Here is a 22,392-nt window from a genome sequence, read left to right on the forward strand (position 1 = left end):
TTGAATAGTTGAGGCAGGGGCAGAGATAACAACTGAAGAGTAATAAAAGATACCTTGGAAGAAGAAAATAGTTTTTGTTCAGATTCAGCTATACTGTGAATATTGAGAACGCGTGGACATTCTGCCCTGGGAACAGTTTCTCTTAAATCCCTGCACGAAGAATGACATTTATCCCCCACATCATAAAAAAAGACTCATATCCCAACATCTTGTTTTCCCAGCAGCCTTGAATATACATTAATTCAAGCTCAACTAATAATTTAGATAAACCAGTTACTTGAGTGACCAACAATATAGTTCTACTATTTTTAGTCGTAAGGCTTCAAAGCAAAAATAATCGCCATGTCTGAACATGTCTATTAGAAAAGTCTAAAATTCTGAGACAGTTTCATAGGCACCTGGGGGCATCTCACAACTGCCAGCTCGGTAGCTGTAGCTGCAGCACTGTAACACGGGAAAAGTGTGTGTTTTTATGAGCAACTTTCTTCCATTCCTACGAATTCTACTAGAAGGAACAAAAACACTGTTAGCTGGTTAGCACATTGACGTACTAAATTCATATGCTACCTAACAATACTCAGTTGTTCAAAGGTGTTTTCCAGTCACGAGCAGGTCTCAGGTGAATCAAGGCAAAGTGCCTCCTCAGGATCTCCAGAGAGCCAACCCACCTGCCATTTAAGAGCTCCCTTTTCCCTGCTAAATAAACCCTTCTCCTAGAAGGGTTCACACATGTTCTTACCTTTGACTGTTAAAGCACCATACCTACTTCTCAGGTTTACTTGTGCACTTTCAAAGCTGATAGTAATTTGCCACCAACACCATGTTGATACTTTAAACATACTTCCTATGTTTGGATAGTATCTGTCTTGAAGGTCATTGTTTTGACATATAAAAACTGCTTTGTAGAGCAGTTACTGTCATTGTTGGTTATAAAGGATGCTAGTTCCACATTTATCTTAAAAGAACTGGTGAAAGACTTCAATGGTGAAAACATAATACTTTCCCATTCAAATTACCCATTTTGTCCTATAACAAAAAATCCTTTAGAACAAGTATTAGTGAAACAATAGCAACTTGTTTGTTTTTTGACTACTCTTTAAAGCCTTTTCTTTATTTTAGCAGTTATACAATAAATAGAACACAACCATGAAAATATACACAAAAAAAGCTTGGGGTCTTTCAGCTCTACTCAGTTTGAAATGCTTTTGTGTTCAGTTTCTAAAAGGCAGATGGAATATGGATTGTCACTTGAAATTGATGGCATTATTAAAAAACAGGACAAAAAAACTTTTTCAAATTGCTAAAAGTTCATCTCGTCTTTCTGCTGCTGTGTACTTAAATACAGAAGGTTTTGTAATAAAGGAAAGAGAACCACTAATTTCCAAAGTAAATATTGGATGTATAACCTCTCTGATTTGAACACATACCTGTTTCCAAAAAGCTATTTTTAACAGTACAAATAGCTAAATGACACTGAGGATCATACAGAAACCTGTAATGAGCTAGAAACAAAATTGTGGCCGAAACACTAGTTTCTATCAAACAACAAAACATAAGTATCGCTTTCAGCTAAAAGAAAATCTTAAGCTGTGCATGTTGTATCTATCAGTTACAGGTTTAAACCTAATCACGAAGAGCATCAGTGTATCAAAACCAGAAGGTGAAGATACACAACAAGCTTTGTGTTTCAATAAAAATTTCAGCTGTTGGAAGTCGCATCATCTTCAGAGGGCAGAAGTACCTCTCATCTTAATTTCAATTTAAGTTGTACATATTCATACAAGTGGGTGAAATGAAGAAAAAAGGCTTCAGAACAGAACATCCCTGTCAGTTCCATAAACCCAAATCCAGTAACATCCCATTTAATAGCAATGTATTGCACAAGTTTTTCATAAACATTTGTTTGCTTTTAATCCAAGGTAATTACGTTTTTTCTTTCCACCCTCCTGCTACACAGACTTTCAAGTGTTCTGCCAACCTTCAGCCTGCAGAAAAAGCATTATTTAAAAAGAGGAAGTGCCTAATAAATATTTGCCAAAATCACGATGTACAGGAGGAAACAATGCATCAACATTGTACCCTCCACAGTGCCTGTCTGCCACTCAAAATAGACCCGTTATCTTTTTAAGCATCAGAGATCTGGTGAGTGAGATCACTAACTGTGAGCAACTTTACAACCTCATTAAACATGAAGTAACTAAGCAACAATTGCTTTAACAATACATTCCAACTCTTCACACCATATGGAGCTCATTCCTTTGTAATCCTGTAAAAAGACCCCTACAGATCAACTTAAACTCTAGACAAAAAAAAAAAAAACAAACACAAAAAATCAGAACAGCCTTAGGTATTTAATCTATTTCACTACTGCAAGATTTTGAAGTGGGGAAAAAAGCTTAATTACTCAAACATTTATTTCATCTTGGCTTTACGCACACCTTGATGAATTTCTTAGTCCCTTATTATTGTGTTAGGATAATCCAGTTCATCATTGTGTAATAATTTCTTCACATAGGAAAACAGTGCTCTGACTACACAAACTAAAACATTCATTTAAATAATCCCTGTTATAATATATTCTATTACTTCTTTAAACAGTAAGAATGTTACCTCAAACTGTTAACTTAAGGGGTTTTGCTTTGGAGTTTTTTGTTTGTGCATTCCCCCCCCACAATTGCCACTTACAATAGATTTCTATTCTGCCTTCTTGTTTTGTCAAAAAACACCTTTTTTTTTTCTATACCAGTACCTAAGTTCTTTGCTTTGAACACTTAAGACATTTGTCAAACAACTCAGCAGTAAATCTCATACAGTCTTATGCTTGTATTTAAGTTAAATATACAAACCCCAAAACATTCAAGTCTCACATCTTCATATTCTTTTGCTAGTAAAACATCAAGTATATCTATTTGTTTTTTTCAAAACGTCAAATGAAAAATTTGAGTAATTTTTGAAATAGCATTGTGTACTATGCTGTGACTAAGCAATTACCTCAGGAGCACTGGAGACTTCTGCCTATATTCTCGACCACTGTGGTAACAAAGACCCAAATAATCCAAATTATGGTCGCCACCTACCTCAGTTACTCTTTCCAGAAAAATCCCAAACACTTACAGTGATATCAAATTTATAAGTCTGCATGTTCTACTTCTCTTCTCCCACTAAAATCTGCACAAATTCCTTTCAACGGAGGACATACGTTGGCAGTGTTCAATGTTTAAATGAAAATTCCCTGCCATTCAGCCTTGCCCATACAGACATCTAAATAAATAAATAAATATTTTTAAAGTGTATATATAATATACCTAAAAGATTTTTTTTAATATATATGTTTAACTGCATATATGTATATAATTCTTAAAGGGCAATATTTGGTCATCCACCATGATCCCTATGATTTGCAAAAGGCTCATATAATAAGTACCGCACATCAATTACCAGTTCTGTTTGCACTACATTACCTTCCTGTAGTGGCTGTATCACAGGCTGACATTTCAACGATAACATACACAGCTAGGATTTAGTTCTAACAATTTAAAGCAATTATACAGTGGAATTTAAAATTAAGTCAACATTCTTTTCTAGCTATGCATTTAGTTATCCACAAGGAATTTCAGGAAAAAAACCATCAGAATAAGACAGTTTGATCAAGAGATCTCTTTAAAGGAAAACATACTTTCCATATCTCCTGTAATCACTCAAATGCCAAGCCCTCTAACAGGATCTTTTCATATATACCAGATGCCTTGAGTCAGTCACAGGTCATGTCTCCCATGTTAATCTCTTCACAATAAGCAGATAATTTAAAAAAAAAAAAAAAATAAATCTGTAAATCAAACTAAAATGACGGAATGTGTGTTTAGAAGTTTACCAAATGGAATGACCCTGCTGGAATTCTTTCATGTAGCCTGTGAAAATGTCAGAGTATATTCCATTTAAGAGGTCACAGTCCCTAGAGAGCTCTGAGTTTTGGCCTGTACGTCTTTTCACATGCTTTAATATTTGAAAATTGTTCCTTGTAGACACTGACTGATGCCCTGGGAATGCTAGGATTGTGGGAACTGGCAGTACCAATGACAAAGACAGACTTACTGGGAAATCAGTACCTACTCAGTTTGCTCTCTCATCTCTAACAGATAAGACAACATTCAAATATTTACAGGGAGACCAAAAGAATCCACATATTAAAAGACATTTGTTTTTTTCTGCTGACACTGTTTGTTACAAAACCAAAATAAAAATGAACTCCCCAAAAAACCACAGCACCCCCCAAAAAAAAAAAAAACAAAACACAGAGACATATATATTAATTACAATATGCTGGGTGTTCTTAGAAAGGATTATTTAGTAGGATATTTGCACTGGATATTCCATGGACTATTAAAACCTCAAAGGAAAGGCAAATCACAGAACTGATGGTTGGAAGCAATCACTTGAGATCACCCAGCCCAAAGCCCTGCTCAAGCAGGGTCAGCTGGAACAGGCTGCCCAGGGCTGTGCCCAGTCAGATTTTTAATATCGCCATGGACGGAGATTCCATAACCGCTCTGAGCAACCATTCTTCTATGCACACACATTATATATACATTATAGTATGCATATATATACACACACACTTCTGTTGTAAACTTCTATGAATTATATACTTATTCTATATCTAGATAGGTTTTTTAGAATATACTTTGGGGTTTTTTGGGGGTTCGTTTTTTTTTGTTTTTTGTTGTGGAGGTACTGTCATTAATCAGAATATCTGCTTTCAGCTTAGTGATTATGAAACTGCTGAATTTAAGTTGACACTTCCAGTTATTTTCTGTGCCAATCTATTACTTTAATAAGAATTAAGTTTTATTTGTTGTTCTCTAGCCTCCCCACTAGCCATCTTTTCTCCACTTTCTCTCTCCCAGCTCTCTCAAGAAAATAACTTCTAAGCACAGTAACCTATCTATGTACCATTAGGAGACGAAAAAATATGCCTAATTGCATATCTCAAAAGAGTGGAAAAAACCTGTCGTGCACAGATATAAGAATATCCCAAATTTCACCTGATTCCCTAGTATCAAATTTGCAGCTTCAAATCTATTAACTGCACAGAGGATTAAGAATTTGTTCAGAAGCCATAAAGCTATGCCAAGAATGCATGTTACCAGTGCTACATAATGAGTGAGTGGAAGATAAGAGATAACAGGCAAACTAATATACCCACGACTCTCTTAGATGACAGAAAAATTCACGTGGTTCATAAAATTTATTTAAGTAATATTATTAGGTTAAGTGTGATGTAGATTTCATTCAGTTATTTTGAGAACTGTCTCCCAGCTGGCTCAACTGGTCCCTTAGGAGGACTCAATATACACCATTTGGAGTATTTGTTTTCATTTTCGTTTATTTTTTTGCGTTTGTGTTTTTTTTGTTTTGGTTTGAGGGAAGGAAGGGTGTTGCATCTTCACCTTAATTCACTACAGTTCCCCACAAGCTCTAGTGGACCCATAGGAAGCTGTCATTCTCATCTGACCTTCAGTGCCTCAAGGTCTTTGCTCCTGAATGTCACTGTTCCTGTGCAGTCAGAGGCACTCACTTCTTTGGGCTAATTTATTCTAATAGAGATTTTACCAGTCTTGCTTTCACCTTAAGATGTTCACTGTCCCAAGGCTTTTTTCCTGACAAAACATCCAAGACTCTTAGCTCTTTTCTCAATTAGCTTAATTCTGCTGTAGAATATTAGCTGCTAGGCATCAAAGAGCGAGATCTAGCAGACAGCCTCGGTAGGCACATCACAACCTTTTCTACCCGCCTCCAGTACAAGACATACAACCCCAAACAGAACCAGAATGCACTCCTGTATCTACTCTGATTCTGACATTAGAGAAGCAGACACCCATTAGCGTGTGAACTTCATACAATCTCTTCCTCAAAGAGGACATTAAAATCTTTGTGGGAGGCCTGATACTTACGATGGGCAAATGCTCAAAAGTATCCTAAGTCATATATCCTCTTATCCATATAAGAGGAATTATGATAAATAATGAAGAATAACAGGGCAATGGTTCTTAACTCAACTGGCACAGAGGAGTGAGAAGCAGCTTCTCAAATTATTTATTTCCCCCTCCATCCCTTTATTTATGAGAATCTCCTCTGTTATTTCAAAAAGCCAGAGTCCTTAAGCATTAAAATCTCTTGCTGCTGCCTCTTCTTTGGAAAATAAACAAGCAGCAAGTTATATATGAAGACAATACGAAACCTACCTATAAACTATTTCAGTAATTCATCAAAGCACAAAAATAATTTCAAGTTCTGGGAAGAATGCCTAAGAAAAGAAACAAGTGTCCAATCCAGAAGAACTAAAAGTGAAAGACTAAAGAGAAAACATGAGTAAGTTTAGCACCTGAAGCTGCGTACCTTGTTTTACTCGTTTGACAATTTATCTATTAGTAAAAGCAGGAAGATAACAAAACAATGACATTAAGTTAACAGGATAAATAAGTACTTAACACAGTCATAGCAAGTTTTGTCAAACAAGAAATTGACAAGCTTGCCCTCTTAGAAGGCATTTTTCCTGTTTAATTTAGTGCATTCTTGTGGTAGTAGCCTTTAGAAATGAAAAGTTTGACTTATTTAGACTCAATATAGATACCCGTGTCATCCATTTCGGTTTTACGGGCAATTAAAAAAAACTCAAACAAACAAATGTTCCGGAGGTATAATTAATTACACACAGGATGAAAAAAACCCCACTATATTCTCTTTTTGATGAGGTTTACGAGTTAAGGGTTGGCATTTTTAGCCTCATTATGAAATAGCTTGCTTTAAATATGTATTCCTGTTACTTCCTTGATGAAAAGGTAAAATGCTGTAAACTATCTTAAAACAAGCTTCTGGTATAGACATACCTATTATCAATTTAGCATCCAATAGCAGCCAACAAAATCTAATATCTCCCAAGTTACAATTTTTTTTTCTGCCTTACAAAAAATAGTTCTTAAGGATGTAGAGCCAAAATATTAATAAATTAGCTACAGATCCCTTGGTTTAAAATACTTTGAATACATTGTATCAGTTAACATAGTATTCTGTATTTCAGGATCTTCATACATGGGAAAAAATAAGGAAGCAATTGTAAAAGGCAAGCTCAGGTTTTCAAAGAGGTTGTCATTCTGCATTTATATAAGCTAAGCCTAAGTCTCTCCCCTACCATATTTTCTGTTTATTACATTTTTCTTTCTTGGAGTGCTATCTAATACCGAAGGTATGTACACAAAGCAGCATAGGCTTAGTCCCTCATTGTGTAAACAGCAGCGTCTTGGTTATAGACAACATTCCATGTCTTTCTGCAACAGAGAATACCATGACTTGGACCTGTCCCCAGGTATTTGATATACATACAGCCTAGTAATACATATCTCCATGTTTTCTGCTTTAAAGCTGGGATATTCAGATGGTTTTCTTCTTATTTAATAACACTTATACTATTACAACTGAATTAATAGCTAACTGATTTTAAAAAATGCTTCAAAAACCAAATACTTCATACTTTCAGTGTTCCCACCATTTACTACAAATACTGGAAAAGAAATCTTCGTTATTAAAAGATATTAGTGTGAGAAAACAAACACCATCAAAAAAGAAAAAAGGTTTCTGCCTACATTTGGATTCAGACCTAATTCTTCCTGAAGCTTACTGTAACAGTGGAAACACTTTCTTCCTGAGTTGCCATGCCAACATCAACAATGAGGAAAGATACTGGAAAGATTCCCAAACTGTAAACCTTATTTTTCTTTCGTTGTTCAACCTTAAACTATGTGGTGAATTAAACTTTCTGAGATTCAATGTGAAATTCAATTCTGTATTATTTTTGCAGAAAAAAAGTGTTCTTGAAAATTACCCCAACTCTCAAAAATATTTAATTAATACTTCTATTATCCACTAGCTGTGGTTTTAAAACTATTTCAAAATATAAACAACTCCATTCTATATGCCTCAACAAAGTATTCAAGTTGGGGTTTTAAAGTCAGATTTACAAGCTGCCATGACAGGTGAAGCTGATCAGGACAGTTTTCATAACAAACACTGTAGCACTTTAACTCTACATAACACAGTTTGGGAAGAGCAAGTGAAGAGAGTCAATTCATGTTATTTGAAGAAATCAAACAAACATTATTATTCCCATAGGAAACATTTAAGCCATGTAGAGAAAAGGAGAACAGTCACTTTGCACTCACCATTCTTCCGTTCATTGAGAGGAGGTAAGTACTGATTGGGCTGCAACGAGAGTTCCTTAAACTCATGCGCAACTGCTTCGCTATGAGGACTAGGAGCAAGCCGTGTTAGTGATCCAGAGTCATCCTCAGCATCTGCTGTCCCCAGGTGATCCATTGTGTTAAATCGTCTGGAGACAGGGAGAGCAAGCGGTCTCTTAATCACGCTATAGTTGACAAAACTAATAAAGACAAAAAAAATCACATAGACACATTACTTTTTTTGTTCAGTTTTTGGTTTAGATCAGTTCCTTTGCACACAAAATTCAACTTTAAAATAATACATACATTATCTACTAATTTTCCACAAATATTATGGGTTTGCAAAAATAATAGTTAAAGCAATGTATTTACAATAAATTTGGTTCTGAGAAGCAGGACAGTTTCTCTGCTCACTTTGACAGAAAAACTACACAGTGTTAACTCTCAATGTGGATGTTGGACTCAACCTTCTAGCAAGTGACGCAGCCCATTTATCAGCAAAACATTCTTTTTCTTTCAGTAGCTTATCTCAGAGAACACTGAATTAATATATGATAACATAAAACCAGCTTTTAATATTTTGAAGGACTGCACAACCTTCCTTTGGATCAAAAATCAACTTTGCTATTAATACGGGACATCATACCACCAAAGAACTATATTAGAACTAGTTAATCTCCAGTCTCTCCAGCAAGAAAGGCATTTTACCCTGAATTTTTTCAAATTAATTTTATTGCATACTAGCTACTTATTGTAAAATACTCTACAGAGTGGAATAAAAGTCCCAATTTATTATTTCTTTCTATCATTAATGTGGTACTCAATCTACAGTAAGGAAAGACAGAAGTATGAATTACTGGCACAAGCTTTTTCTAGCTCACAGAACTCCATCAAGTCATTAAAATTTCAATACATCAATATGAACTTCAGTGAAGTCTATCCCTGGATTCCTGGAAACTCGAACAATATGAAATATTAATGATTCATGAAGACCCATAAAACCAAAGAAATATCTTATTATTGTTAAATTGTTTGTTTATTTTTAGTTATTTTTCTTACGAAACACTACTGCTGCCCATACTCAACCTTAAATATAAATACCGCACGTGTTGCCATACTGTTGTTTAAAAAACATCAAGATGGCAAAAAATTATCACGATCACCAAAGAATGGCCTACACTACAAAATCGGGTAAAGAATCATGTTGCTGAAAGTGCCAATTTAAAAATAAGAAATATAAGCAAATACTGCTTGATATATACCTCAGTAGAAAAATTATGGTGGTTAAATGCTTTCACATCAAATGAAGACACATTAACTTACTGTTATGCAAGATTTTTTCTTTGTTCTTAGCTTTTAGAAGCATAATTTACCCAGCTCTCGTTCGATTTCCTGACATTACACTCTCCTCAAACTCCCACTCACCCATACGAATTAAGTACATTATTAACCAAGCAAGTCTCTTCAGAGCAGAATTTAAGGGAAAATTTAGCTGCTTATCTGCTCATATTCACAGCATTTTATCCACAATTTGTTAGCTATGACTTATGCCTTGGAGTCAGATTAAACCACATTAGCTGTATTCATGCCATTAAATCCATACGAAATCAATAGGAACACCTTCTTGTACTACAGGTTGGAACATTTATTATGCTGCGTGTTAGCTTTGACTAACTCTGGTCCCCATGACAGGTAACTAAATATCTTGCTTTAAATTAAACCAGTTTAACTTTCATCAGTTCTACAACACAGTGCTAAATTAGTTACATGTCCATTTCTTAATTTTCATTCAGGAACGTACATAAATGTGGTTTCAACTAGATTCAACTAAGAACAAGGCACACAAGAATTATATGCAACATATTAAATGATACTGATGGCAGCATTGCAGTACAACTTAAAACATGCTGACTTCTCACACAAAATGTGCTTAATCTGTGCTAAATCAGGTTAGAAGGGACATTTCGAGGTCATCTAGACATTTCTACTTATAAAGTGTTGAAAAGTATAATACCATCTTATTTGTAGCAAGGAAAATAAAACTACTCTACTCTTCCAATAGACCCAAAGGATTTCAGGTTTGGGTTTTTTTGGTTTTTGGGTTGTTTTTTTCTTTTTACACATAATTCAGCAAAACGTTTAAGAGTAGTAAAGTGAAAACTAGAACAAAATTATTTTTCTACTTAACCTTCAAAATAGAGTATCAAAATAGAATATGCACCAGCACTGCAAGCAAGGCACTTCGGTTCACATTTATCTGACAACCACACAGAAACAGTGTTCCAGTACTGGCAAAGGAGAACTCTTGTACAGCCTATGAGTCTTATGTAAGTGTTCTCACAGATTGTAGGTGGTTGCTATCTTTCTTAAGTGCTGAAGACAAACGCTTCTTTTATTTTTAAACATTTTATCTTCAAAAGACAAAGCATATTTCCTTAGAAAAATCTTAGAAGGGGGGGGAATACATACTTCCCTGCCACTTGAGACACTAGAACTGGTATTTTATTTGGCACATACTGTGAAATCTGGATGACACTTAGGTAGTAATTCAGCTTTTAGTTTAGAAATCTTTTAGTTTAGAAAAAACAGTTCAAGAATCAGTGCATTCAAACTCTGGCCAAGTCAAATGGTTGACCTTAGCACTGCTTCACACATTTACACCTGCAAGGAACTTAGGTCACTATACACAGTGCAGTATCAAATTATTAACAGTCACACCCAATCAGGTGTTAGCAATACCAGGCTCCAGTACAGAGTTTATTACAGAATCATGGTATGAACATGAGCAGTCAAATCACCTAGGTTTAAGTTTCTCCATTTATAAAACTCAGTAAAATTTTAAACGATATAGCTAGCAGTTCGTAATACACCAGAATCTTCAGTGGGAAGAATACTACAATTGCAAAATGTTGGTTTTGGGTTGGTTTGGTTCCCTCTCCCCCCCGCCTCAATGTGTCAGGAAACAGTAAAAAAGACATCTAAAAATCTTAAACACAGCATCCAGCAGGTTAGCTTAACAGTTGCCAGTGAAGGTCATTTGCATTAAGGTCTTGGATCTCTTTGTCAATGCCTAGAAAGACTTGCAAATCTGTACAGTGGGGACAATGATCTCTAATACCAGAGTGGTAATAACCATTTAGAAGACCATTATGGTTTCAAATATTACCTCAATTTGAACAGTGAGCATTAATGATTTGTATCTGAGATCATGTGCTAAGTCACAATATGAGACTAACTTGGCAATTCCTCTTTCCATCTCATAAAAGGGCAAGAACTGTGCTTTCAGAATGCAGCTGGCGCTATCAAGTCCATAGATATGCCTACAAACTCCCTTTCTAATCTTCAGATTAGCTGAGTCCCAGTGGTCAGACTCTTGGAAGAGTCTGACCCCTTTTTTCCCCACAGGATCAATACAAGTAGGACTTGGACATAAACACTCAAAATACACAGGAACATTTAGTTTACTGAACAATACGGTAACTGTAAGCTGAGTCATTTCCCAAAGAACTGGGGATGAAATACCTGCTTCAAAGAGAGGAAAAGATGCAATGTCTATAAAGGATGACTCCTCTTGGCATGCTGCCTATCAGCAAGGGGTAAAAAGAAAACTAAGAAACAAATAGTAGGGTTGGCTGCAGGAAATCCATCTCAAGTCAGTTCCTGGAGCAATACCAAATCTAGGTGCCTGCTACAATGACAGTAATGCTCCTCAGTCTAGTATATACTGGTTTCGCTGGGATGTCTAAAATGCAGCATGTTCTACTTGGTAGACACTAGTACGTATCGTAGATGCACAATTTCATTTCAGCTGTGCTTACATCCTATTATACATCTGAGATCTTACTAAATTCCCACATGAAAAGCTATTTGGGCTCCCTTTATAATTGTTCTGAATATCTTTTTCTGCATGACCATACATAATTTTTCCCCAAAACTCTAAAGACTACTTATATTTCATCACAAAATTGAAAGATAGATAATAATAATAAAAAAGCTTTGGAAATACTTAGAAAGTATCTAAAATCCACTTAAAACTATTCCTCCAAATCACTAACCTGTCTTTTACACCATCTCGTATACTGTTTTTTTTAAAATAGTAAAGATGTAAAAGCCAAAAAATAACCTTTTGCATTTAGCACTGCAATTTTAACGATAAACTGTTAGAGAAAAGGTCTTTTGTTTTGTTTTGTTTTTTTCTTTTTTTTTGGTTTTCTCAGTAGGTCTCAAATCCACTTACTGAAATAGCATTTAGAACCAGTCAAGATGAATATATGACAAAATATAAAATGAGCATAGACATGGAAAGTACTTGCTGTTAATAATCCTCCAGATTATCAGTAAATTAACTGAATATGTTCACCTAATTCATTTTTGACATTCATATTTTCACTGATTAGGGAAAATGTCTCATTAAGTTTGCCTCTGTCGCAAGAACAATGCTTATTTTGTGGAGATTTAGGCCCCTCATTTTGTGTATTCCACAATGGATTAAAAGACCGAAAGACAATTTTCATGAAAAAAGTCTTGAAAATATTCAACCATTTTAGTATTCCCCTTCTCACGGTATGCTGCTGTTCCTTTTCCCGAAGAGAAGCGGCGTTAACACTGCTGACAGCTTGGTGTTGCTTACAACTTCTGCAGTTAGCTTCTCAAACAACCTCTCTCATTGAAAGTATTTTGGATACAGTATATGAACTTTGAAATTAAAAGTGACATGAAATTACTCTATTGAAAGAGAAATTGCAACCCTACAGTTAAAATACAGCGTTGATATATTAATTAATGAAGATAAATTTTGTGGTAAAATACACAGCAATGAGGACTTAAATCATACAGCTATTTTTACAAAGGTAATTAGACAAAAGCAGAAAATGAGAAATATCAACGGCTGACTAACTATGAGTAATCATCTTGGATTATGCATTATCAGAAACTCATTGTTACTCTTCATTTCTTTAAAACAGAGTGCAGAAGTACATGACAGAACTGAGGTCCTGTCAGGCTTCTCACCATACCAGTAATTGGAATGACGTGCTTCTTAAAGGAGCAGGGAGTCAAGCCTGGACTGATAAATATTTAAGATAAATTTCCTCATTCAATAAATTATTGAGATTAATTTTTTGTAACTGTCTACTCTAGCTAAATTAATACCACTGAGCAGACATCAGAAGACCTCCAGAAACTCATTTAACATTTTTGATGACAATGCTACTCTGAGATTCTCTTTACTAATTCTTAGAAAGAAATCTTTAAATCTTAAGTCTTTGGACTGATTAAAGTCTGAAGAAAAATAAGCTATACTAGCAAATGCACACCATAAACTATGTAAAGCATAGAAAATCACTTCTATCTGGACAGAGGCAGGGGATGAGTCAACAGAATACTAGATGATACATTCCTTCCTGTGCCATCTCCAGGCAAACAAAAAAGGCACCTCATTCGCAACGGGAGATGTGGCCTGCTAAGTGCAAATTAATTATCAGGCAGAGAGTGTGGGTCTGTGATGAACAAAGGCAGCCTCCCACAGCTCCCTTAAAGCCTGGGGAAGCTAAAGCTTACCCTGTTGCTGTGTAGGGCCATACAGATGATTTACCTATTCTTTTTTCACATTACTGCCTTCTCAAAACCAAACTATTCAAATAACATTTGGTAAAACCTTCTGGGCTTCACATAACCCTTCAGTGGAAAGGATACAACTCATGGCAATGTTGTGAAGCTTAGTGTTTAAATACTTTAAGGTCTCATAAAAATGTTTTAGTATATATATTACGATTATCTTCTGTGTTCACGCTTTGTGGGCTTTAAAATGGTCATTAATAATAAAATTTATCCAAGATGCTAAACTTCTTACAAATATTTTAAGTAAAGCAAACCAACGTTCAATATTCAAGTCACTAAAGCGAAACCAATCCCTTCAGATGAAAGTAATGTTTAAATTGTTTACTGATTATATAAAACACTTCAAGTCTACCATCTTCCTTTAAGAAAGAGTTACAAAAATAACTTTGCAGAATACACCAAAATCAATAAACAAACGGTCTGATGGACCAAATGAAAAAGCAGAGTCTAGGATTAGCTGCCTCTTAAAGACAATACACGGTCAACAACCTTCTTTAAAAAAAGAGTATGAACGGCTTTGCTATTCTATCATGTGAAGGAGAGATATGGTCTCCTAGGTAGCTGTGCAAGCTATGTGAAACCAAGCATTGAAGCTAGCATCTATCAATCCATCTGGGTAACACAGAACATCTTTTAATATACCTTTTACTGATGCAATGCTTTATAAGTAGAAGCCACATTATGCTTAACTTTTAGTACAGTACTGTTTGTCGCAGAAAGTTCATAAAGACTTAACTCATGTTGAAAACTCTGAATCACAATAAGAAGATATGTTATTTCATAGAATCATAGAATGGTTTTGGTTGGAAGGGACCTTAATGATCATCTAGTTCCAATCCCCCTGCCATGGGCAGGGACTCCTTCCACTAGACCAGTCTACTCAAGGCCCCATACAAACTGGCCTTGAACACTTCCAGGGAGGGGACATCCGCAACTTCTCATCCACAATTTCACTTACAACTAAGAAGTCCATCCTTCCTAACAGCTGCTATCTGAGCACTCAGTAGCAACAAGAATTATGGCAACAACACTTGAAAGTGTAACAGATAAACATTGTCCTACAGACTTGTAACTGAAGGACATCCAGATACAGTTGTCAACAATTTTTTACTTGTAATCACCTTCTGAGCAGACATCATTTGACTTCATCTCATCTTTTTGGGGGATACTCTTAGTCAACTGCTCATATTGAGGCACTGCTAAGTCATTCAGCTGGATTAACTTGATTAAATAAACACAAAGCTGTTACTGCACATATCCTCACTAGTTCTATTAAAATAAACAGCTTCATAAAAATACTTTAAACTAGAAAGGTAAAACATGAAGTAATATCTTATTTAGCTGTTACATGCACACACTGTGCATGGAAATATGCCATTTGCAAATGCTTAGCAAAATCTAAAGCTGACGTTCCTGTTTTTCAGCCTATGAAGATGATGTTGATTGTCAATATTTCACATTTGCTTTAATAGTCTGCTAAAATTTAAAATGCCTGTATTAATATTGGCAGCAAATAAATTTAGACTTAGCTTAGAAAACAACACAAGGCCAGTTTTACAATACCTAAATATAGCAAAACAAAGAAACAACAACAAAAAAGGAAACCATGCGCATTATTGGTGTGGTGTGCAAACAAATGATGCTTCTGGTTTCTCATCCTCACAGATTGGTACACATTTTAATTAAGTCTTTTTCCCAATAAAACATAAGTGACACATCATTCAAGAAGCAATTTATTTGAATTCCAATTAAAAAAAATTTCACAAGTTCTTAGTATCAGTTTTAATACGAAGTACTTAGCAGTAGTGTTCAAGTAATTGCAAGATCAACTCAGATTTACCTGCCAAAAAGCAAGGTCAGTTCTTCTGGACTATGACAGAACTTTGTGCAAGGAATTAACAAGATAACATGTGCTCCAGCATTTTCTGTGGCCAGCAAACATAAGCAGTGTAGCCAGCAGAATCTATTTATGTAATTGAAGTTGACAACATATAAAAAAATCAAAACACAAAAGTTCATTTTGGTATTGTAAAAGCACTTGATAGGTCAAGTCTGGAGTAAGGGTCAAATATTTATATGAACACATCATATGATTGCTAAACATTTTAGTGTCATGCCCTAGAAGTGAGCATTTATTAAAAAAAATGGAAAATACACAGAGCTTTTTACAAGAGGTGTTCTGACAGTTCAGAAAATAATCAATTAGTAACTTTTATCAATAAATTGGATCATAATCTTTAACAATTCCTTTATGTGTTTGGAGTCCTTTGATAGCCAAAATGTTGACCTATTTTAAAAACAAATGTTGGTAGAGCATCTAAGGCGTTTCAGAAAAGATTAAATTACTCCATGATTTCATTTGTTTGCTTAGCTACTTCAAGATGTTCCTAATTATGACTAAGCTGCAGGTGCTATTCTGTTTATTGTAGTGCCTGTAAACCAAGCCCTTGAATTGAACAAAGCAAGGAAAGCATTAGGATTTATGTCAAAGAGGAAGGAACTGCAGGACTGTTTCCCATTGAACATGCTACTTTCTACCTTCCTTCATAAGCATGACTTACACAATCGTTTCTATAAAACAAAATTTCTCAAAAAAGATATACTATAATATTTGGTGTACCAAAGACTGATATTTGACCTCTTCTAAAAACGCAATCAACTTCTATAGGACAGAATTTCACTTATTATTCACATTCAGCACTAAACTAAATACTAATTAGACATGAATTCAAAAGAATGTAGCATAGCTAGGGATTACTAGCAACTTCAATTTAGGGGATCCTGCAAATATCAAAATGATTATGTCTGAACTGCAACTCAGTGCACCCAGGCAGATGATACTCAGTTAAGTAGCCCGTACTCACAACCTCAGGACAACTTAGAAAATCTCTCTTTCACAAAGCTTTTGCTGCACATTGACTTGTACCAACACAGCTAATTTCAGATACTAACAATGCAAACAATAACTTGAATTAGCTCCCATGGAAACCAGTCAACTTGTTGCTCTTAACTTCTGAAACTAGAACTTGTAAAATTTAACCTGCTAATGGACAAAAGAAAAACTTAGAAGGTGACAGATTAATGTTTAAATAAAAAAGATAAAAACAAACATTCTGTACATCTTAAGCAGCAGCTATTTACCATGCGTTCTTTACTTGATCTACGCTAAGTGCTGAAAGTTCATCTAAAATATTCTCTTTTCTGTTTTTCTTATTTATGATTACATGCAACCTCCCTGTAAAAAGCATGGCAGAACATTATATGTATTTAACTGTCCCAAATGACTACTTTTACTTTGCAAGTTATTAGAAGTATTTAATCTTCTCCTCTATTCAATTTCCTTTAACTAGAAACAAAACAGAGGCCTGGTACCAAACAATTAACATGTCTGTGACTGTCTCTTCAACAATTCCATTGACATTGGATGATGTGACACATTTTGAATAGCAACAAGAGTACCATTAAGGGCTAATTAAAGAAGGTGATGGAAGTTTAAAGATTATTTTTGTATAGTGCTGCTGTCCTGCTTAGGCAAAACCATTGAGTGAGCTACATCCATAAGATTTTGAAGGCTCCCCTAGTGCTCCCAAAGATAACTCACAGTTAGCTACACACATTAAATACACCTATTCATCACACGGATGCTGTGGGTATGAATGCTCATCTTTCTCAACTAAACAGAGGCAGTGATACAAAATTTTGGCAGTCCCATAATTCCACTTCATGCTATTGCCAACTCTTCTACTCAATACACGTCAATTATTGTCCATTGTATTTGTCATTATCCTAGAGTCAAAATGAGATCAATATACTTCACCTTTCTTGTAGCCAAAGCTGCTACTGGAACTGGACAAATATGTTTGCTTGTTTGGCTTAAAAGTATTACTTTCTATTACAAACTTCAAAAAGCACTTGAAAGGGAAAGAGCACGGTTGTTTCATCACTTATATACCAGCTACCATTTAGATTCATGGCTTCAGGAGGACAACCTCTTCCCTCCTCAGTCTTCAACTGACGCTTTCTCCAAGTTACACCTACCGATATAGCAGGGTTAAAGAAAAGTTATTACACCTTACCTGGAAGCAAACAGAACAAAGCGTCACATTACATTTGGTAACAGTGAACCACTGCTCAACTGCTCATATCCCACATCATATTAAGTGACCTAATTTTCTATACAACAGTGACAAAAGGTCAGAATGTGAATGCAATTACATCAATTGTAATAGATTTACACCTTGCAGTATCTTCCCAAGAATTAAAGTGGGGTTTTTTATAGGTATAATAAGGATGCATACTAAAAGAATGTTAAATTCCATGCATTTAAGCACAGACTTCCAGGTAGGAAAAAACCCAAAGCACAAAATTGCAACCGCCAGCTTCCTAAACATTGGAAATTAAGCATGAAGATATATCACAAACATATTATGACTTTAACAAAAAAAAAAGTTTGTTAAAAACAAACCAACACTTCTTCTAACAGGGCCAGTAATACTCTCTGTGACCAGGGTAAAACCACAGGAAGATATATCACTTATTGTTTTTTTGGAAGTACAGAACCAAGATTATAAGTGATGAAGCTTAATCCCCAGATCAACACCCATATTCTAAAGTAATCAGAAAAGGTATGTTATTAGTATAGTGCCCGAAAATTCTAATATTCTGAACAGTTTAATCCTATAATCCACAGTCCATGCCCTCAGTGCTTTAAGAACCAATTTCTCACGATCTCCAAAGCTAAAATGAACTCGAATTCCACTTTCCATACTGAAATTAGCTAAAGACTAATAGGGCAGAAACTCTGGGTCAGGAAAGTTTATGTTGCCTAAGGCCACTTTCAAAGAAATCTTATCTTTTAAACTATTGTGTTTTCCAATAATTCATTCCCTACAAAGCTGCTTGTTTAAAAATAAATAAATAAAAGAGATAGATGGTAGCCATAAAATTGTTTACAGTAGATTTCTCCACAAATTGCTACACTTAACAGCTGTAACACATCTAAATTCTGTATTTTGTGGGATTTTCTCTTAATACAACTTGAAGTGAAAAAAAGCTATTAAACCTTCCCCTTATAAAACAATCATCGTTCTCATCTCCCTCACTTACAAAGGAGACAAAATTAAGTTCTCTGTTTATGCAGAAATGGCAGTAACCAAGAATAAGCTGATAAAGAAAGAAACATAATGGCCTTCAGAAATACTTAAAATCTCAAGAACCACTCAAGAGAAAGTTAATAAACATAGAAAAAAAGGCCTCTTGTATTCAAAGATAGAAATTTCACATATATAGACTTAAAAATGAGGAAGTCTGACTGCAACAAATTATTTCCTCCACTCAGTTAAGACTAATTATTTCCAAAGATCATCTTTAAGGAAAATAATATTTAGAAACTTATAATCAAAGTAATAATAGAAAGAATCAATCTAACACTGACACAATGAGTGTAAAAACCCCTGTCTGTAACACCCCTCCACCCTATCCCCCCAATTTAAAGAACAGAATATTTCTGAATTAAAAAGGAAGAGACACCATTAATGAAGCCTGCTATACTAACAAAGAAAGCTCCTGTGCAACGTTGCCTTATTACAAAACTTAAACAGCTCTTACTAAAGGTTATTCCTTAATTTAACACAGAACACCTGCCACCACTACAGTATCTACTTCAAAGGTTTAAAAAAATGAAACTATAGTTATTGACTAATTAGGGCTGATGGCACAGTGACTAAATATAGGGCATTTCTGTTTGAACCACCAAGTCCACTTGCAGTTGTGCTGGCTGACAAAATTACCAGTCTCTCAGATGATTTTCACCACCAATTTCTGGTTATGATGACCCTGTCCACACTGCTGGGTCAGCTGTTGGCATGGGCACTCCTTATCCACAGTGAGCTCAATCTGCTTAACGAGTTTGAACAGAGTTACCTTTGCTAACTTGGCTAACCTGAACTGAAACGGTTCAGAAGAACAAACCTGAGCAGGCAAAAATTTCTGGTAGGGGTGGAATGAGAGGCTCCACCAAAAGACAATGTGTATCATCTTAATCCTGTTTCAGTAAGTTATGTGGCTGAAGAGTTCTCTCCCCTGAGCTGAAAACATACTTCAAATGTGGAATAAACTTCATGAGCTTCAGTAAGCAAAAAAAAAATCCTTAAAACACAGGCTGAAATATTTTTAATATATTTTCCCAATATCCTTCTGTATAATGCTAATGAAAATGCTCTTACTGAACATTTATTTTCATGAACACATCAGAACTAGAATAACAGTCAATTTACAAAGTCATGAACCTAAAAATACTTCAAGCCATAATTTCTCTTTGACATAATAACTTCAATTTTATTTGTATACTAGACATTTTTGGTCTTCAGCAGCATAACAGAAAACATACTTGCTTTAGTATTCCTTCTGATACACAAGACATTTCCATCATTTAACAGTCATCAAATGTAATTTATTAGGGTAAGTATGATTCAAATCACTTTGATTAGATCAATTTAGTAACACTAAAACACACAATGTATTTAATCATGAATAAATCGGTTAAAAAAAGGCTGAAAAATCTATGCAATGCCAGTCTTTCCTCAAAGATAGTTTCTTGAGCAGCATTAAAAATATTTTTGCAAAAAAATGTACTACAAAGTTTTATTAGAACCACTGTTGGAAAACTACTGATAATCTGCTGAAAACAAGATATTCATTAAATATTATCTGGTCAATTTAGCCCAGGTTTCTCTTTTTCTTGTTTTATTTTCATTATTTCTTTTCTGGCATCAGATCATAGTTCATTTCTTCCCCAGATCATTTCAGTACCTGCTTTCCTTCTTGATTCCTCTTTCTGAATTCTTTTTTTCTATCCTCCATGTATCACTAAATCACTTCTCATCTCAGCTGCCACTTTACCTGTCAAAAATGCTCTGTATACCATCCTCCCTTAATAGATCTTTTCTTCTCTTGACCATGTTCCTCAGACAGCCAGTTTAAGGCTTGGCTTAGGCTTTCAAAAGCCTACCTACAGACTCATAGACAGATCAAAGACATCCTATGAATTGTATCTTTTGGACTACCTTCTGGCCCCATTACTGCCTCAAATATTTGAGAAACAGTAGATTTAGAGCTGTGCTATGTTCAAGAGCCTCCACTCAACTACGAGTCTGGTTTAGTCTGCAGAAAAGAGAGCGGTATCTAAGTACCTTCTCGTGTTCTATCCATCCTCCATTTAAGATTTCTAGTTTGTCTCCTTATTGCCCACCTTTGCTCCTGCTCAGAACTTGCTCAGGACACTTTCACTGCTTGCAAGTTGTATTTCAGTTTTGGAATTCTTACCTGAAAAAACTTACTTCAGGGTTTGCAAAAATACATTAATCGGTATGTGTTCATCTGCTCCTCTGGAGTACGAGCATTAAATTCAGCAATTGTACTAAAAAAACCCGACTTTGTAATAGCGAAAAACTTAAAAATGAGAAACTGACATGCAAACACACAGCTTCATTGTCAATTTTGCATTCAATTTCATAGCAAATGTTGCTGCACAGTGATACTAAATCAATGAGAGTCTGAATTTATCTATTTTCAGAATTTTGTTACTAGGAGTGTACATAAATTTATTTCCTTCTGTTGGATGCGAAGCAAGCACAAGTAAAACTATGAGAGGAAAATGTGTGAACAAGCATACTGCCATCCAAAAAAATGACTGATTTGAATTAATAGAAAATCTGACACATCACTGCTACATGGTGTCAAGATCTGATTCAAAAAGACTTTTAAAATTATTTCCTAATTCCCACAGTTTATGAGTCTTTAACAAAAACCTTATAAGTATTTATAGAGAGTATAGCTATTACATATTGAAAATCATTAGGAAAACATTAAAGTGTTTCTTTTGGTTACCTGTCTTGAGTTGTATTTTCTACGGAAAGTTATTTTTAAGATGGTATTTTTTTAAAGAGAAAATCCTAAAAAATAACCTACCAAGTAACATGGTATCATAATGAAAAAACAAATGCTCCAAAATAGTTGAGAGATTTATTAGTCCATTCAAAAACTCCTAAAATAATACACAAATGGTACTATTCAAACCTACCATAATGAACATAAAGATCCCATTAATTTCTATATAGTAATCTCAGCATACTTAGCAAGCTCCATTTTCAAAATACACACATTCTGAGCCCCTCACCTGCCTGATTACCACCAAAGAAAGATTGTAAGAGCGCAAACACGCTCCTTTGCTTTCACACTTCCAGTTATTTACAAACAAGAATGAAACCTGACGAGAAAGATGGCAAATTCACAACATACAAAAATACTGATAACACATACAATTTATGCAGCGTTTTAAAACAAAAAATGAGATTACCAGTGACATCAGATAACATTTCAGTATAAACACTTACTGAGACCATAATTCACAATTTACACTGAATAACCATCAATCTAAAAGGGATTACCTACACACAAAATTGACTGCATCTACAACACTGTGATGCAAGAAGGGATACATCCACCACAATGACACTCATACACAGATTTCTTTGCTCGT

At 35.0% G+C, this 22,392-nt stretch overlaps 1 protein-coding gene across 2 annotated transcripts in view; it reads right to left on the minus strand.

The window, feature by feature from the left end:
* MRTFB (myocardin related transcription factor B) overlaps window positions 1–22,392 on the minus strand; it is a 74,400-nt gene that overhangs the window by 46,083 nt on the left and 5,925 nt on the right. The window contains exon 3 of one of the 2 annotated variants that reach the window (XM_068423731.1): window positions 8,217–8,383. In XM_068423731.1, the coding sequence (XP_068279832.1) occupies window positions 8,217–8,370 (154 nt within the window). In that variant the 5' untranslated portion in view covers window positions 8,371–8,383. Of the gene's footprint in view, window positions 1–8,216; window positions 8,435–22,392 lie in introns of both variants that reach the window. The other variant, XM_068423730.1, reaches the window with a different exon arrangement.

This window comes from Nyctibius grandis, chromosome Z (assembly GCF_013368605.1).
Source record: "Nyctibius grandis isolate bNycGra1 chromosome Z, bNycGra1.pri, whole genome shotgun sequence".
Classification (NCBI taxonomy): Eukaryota; Metazoa; Chordata; class Aves; order Nyctibiiformes; family Nyctibiidae; genus Nyctibius; species Nyctibius grandis.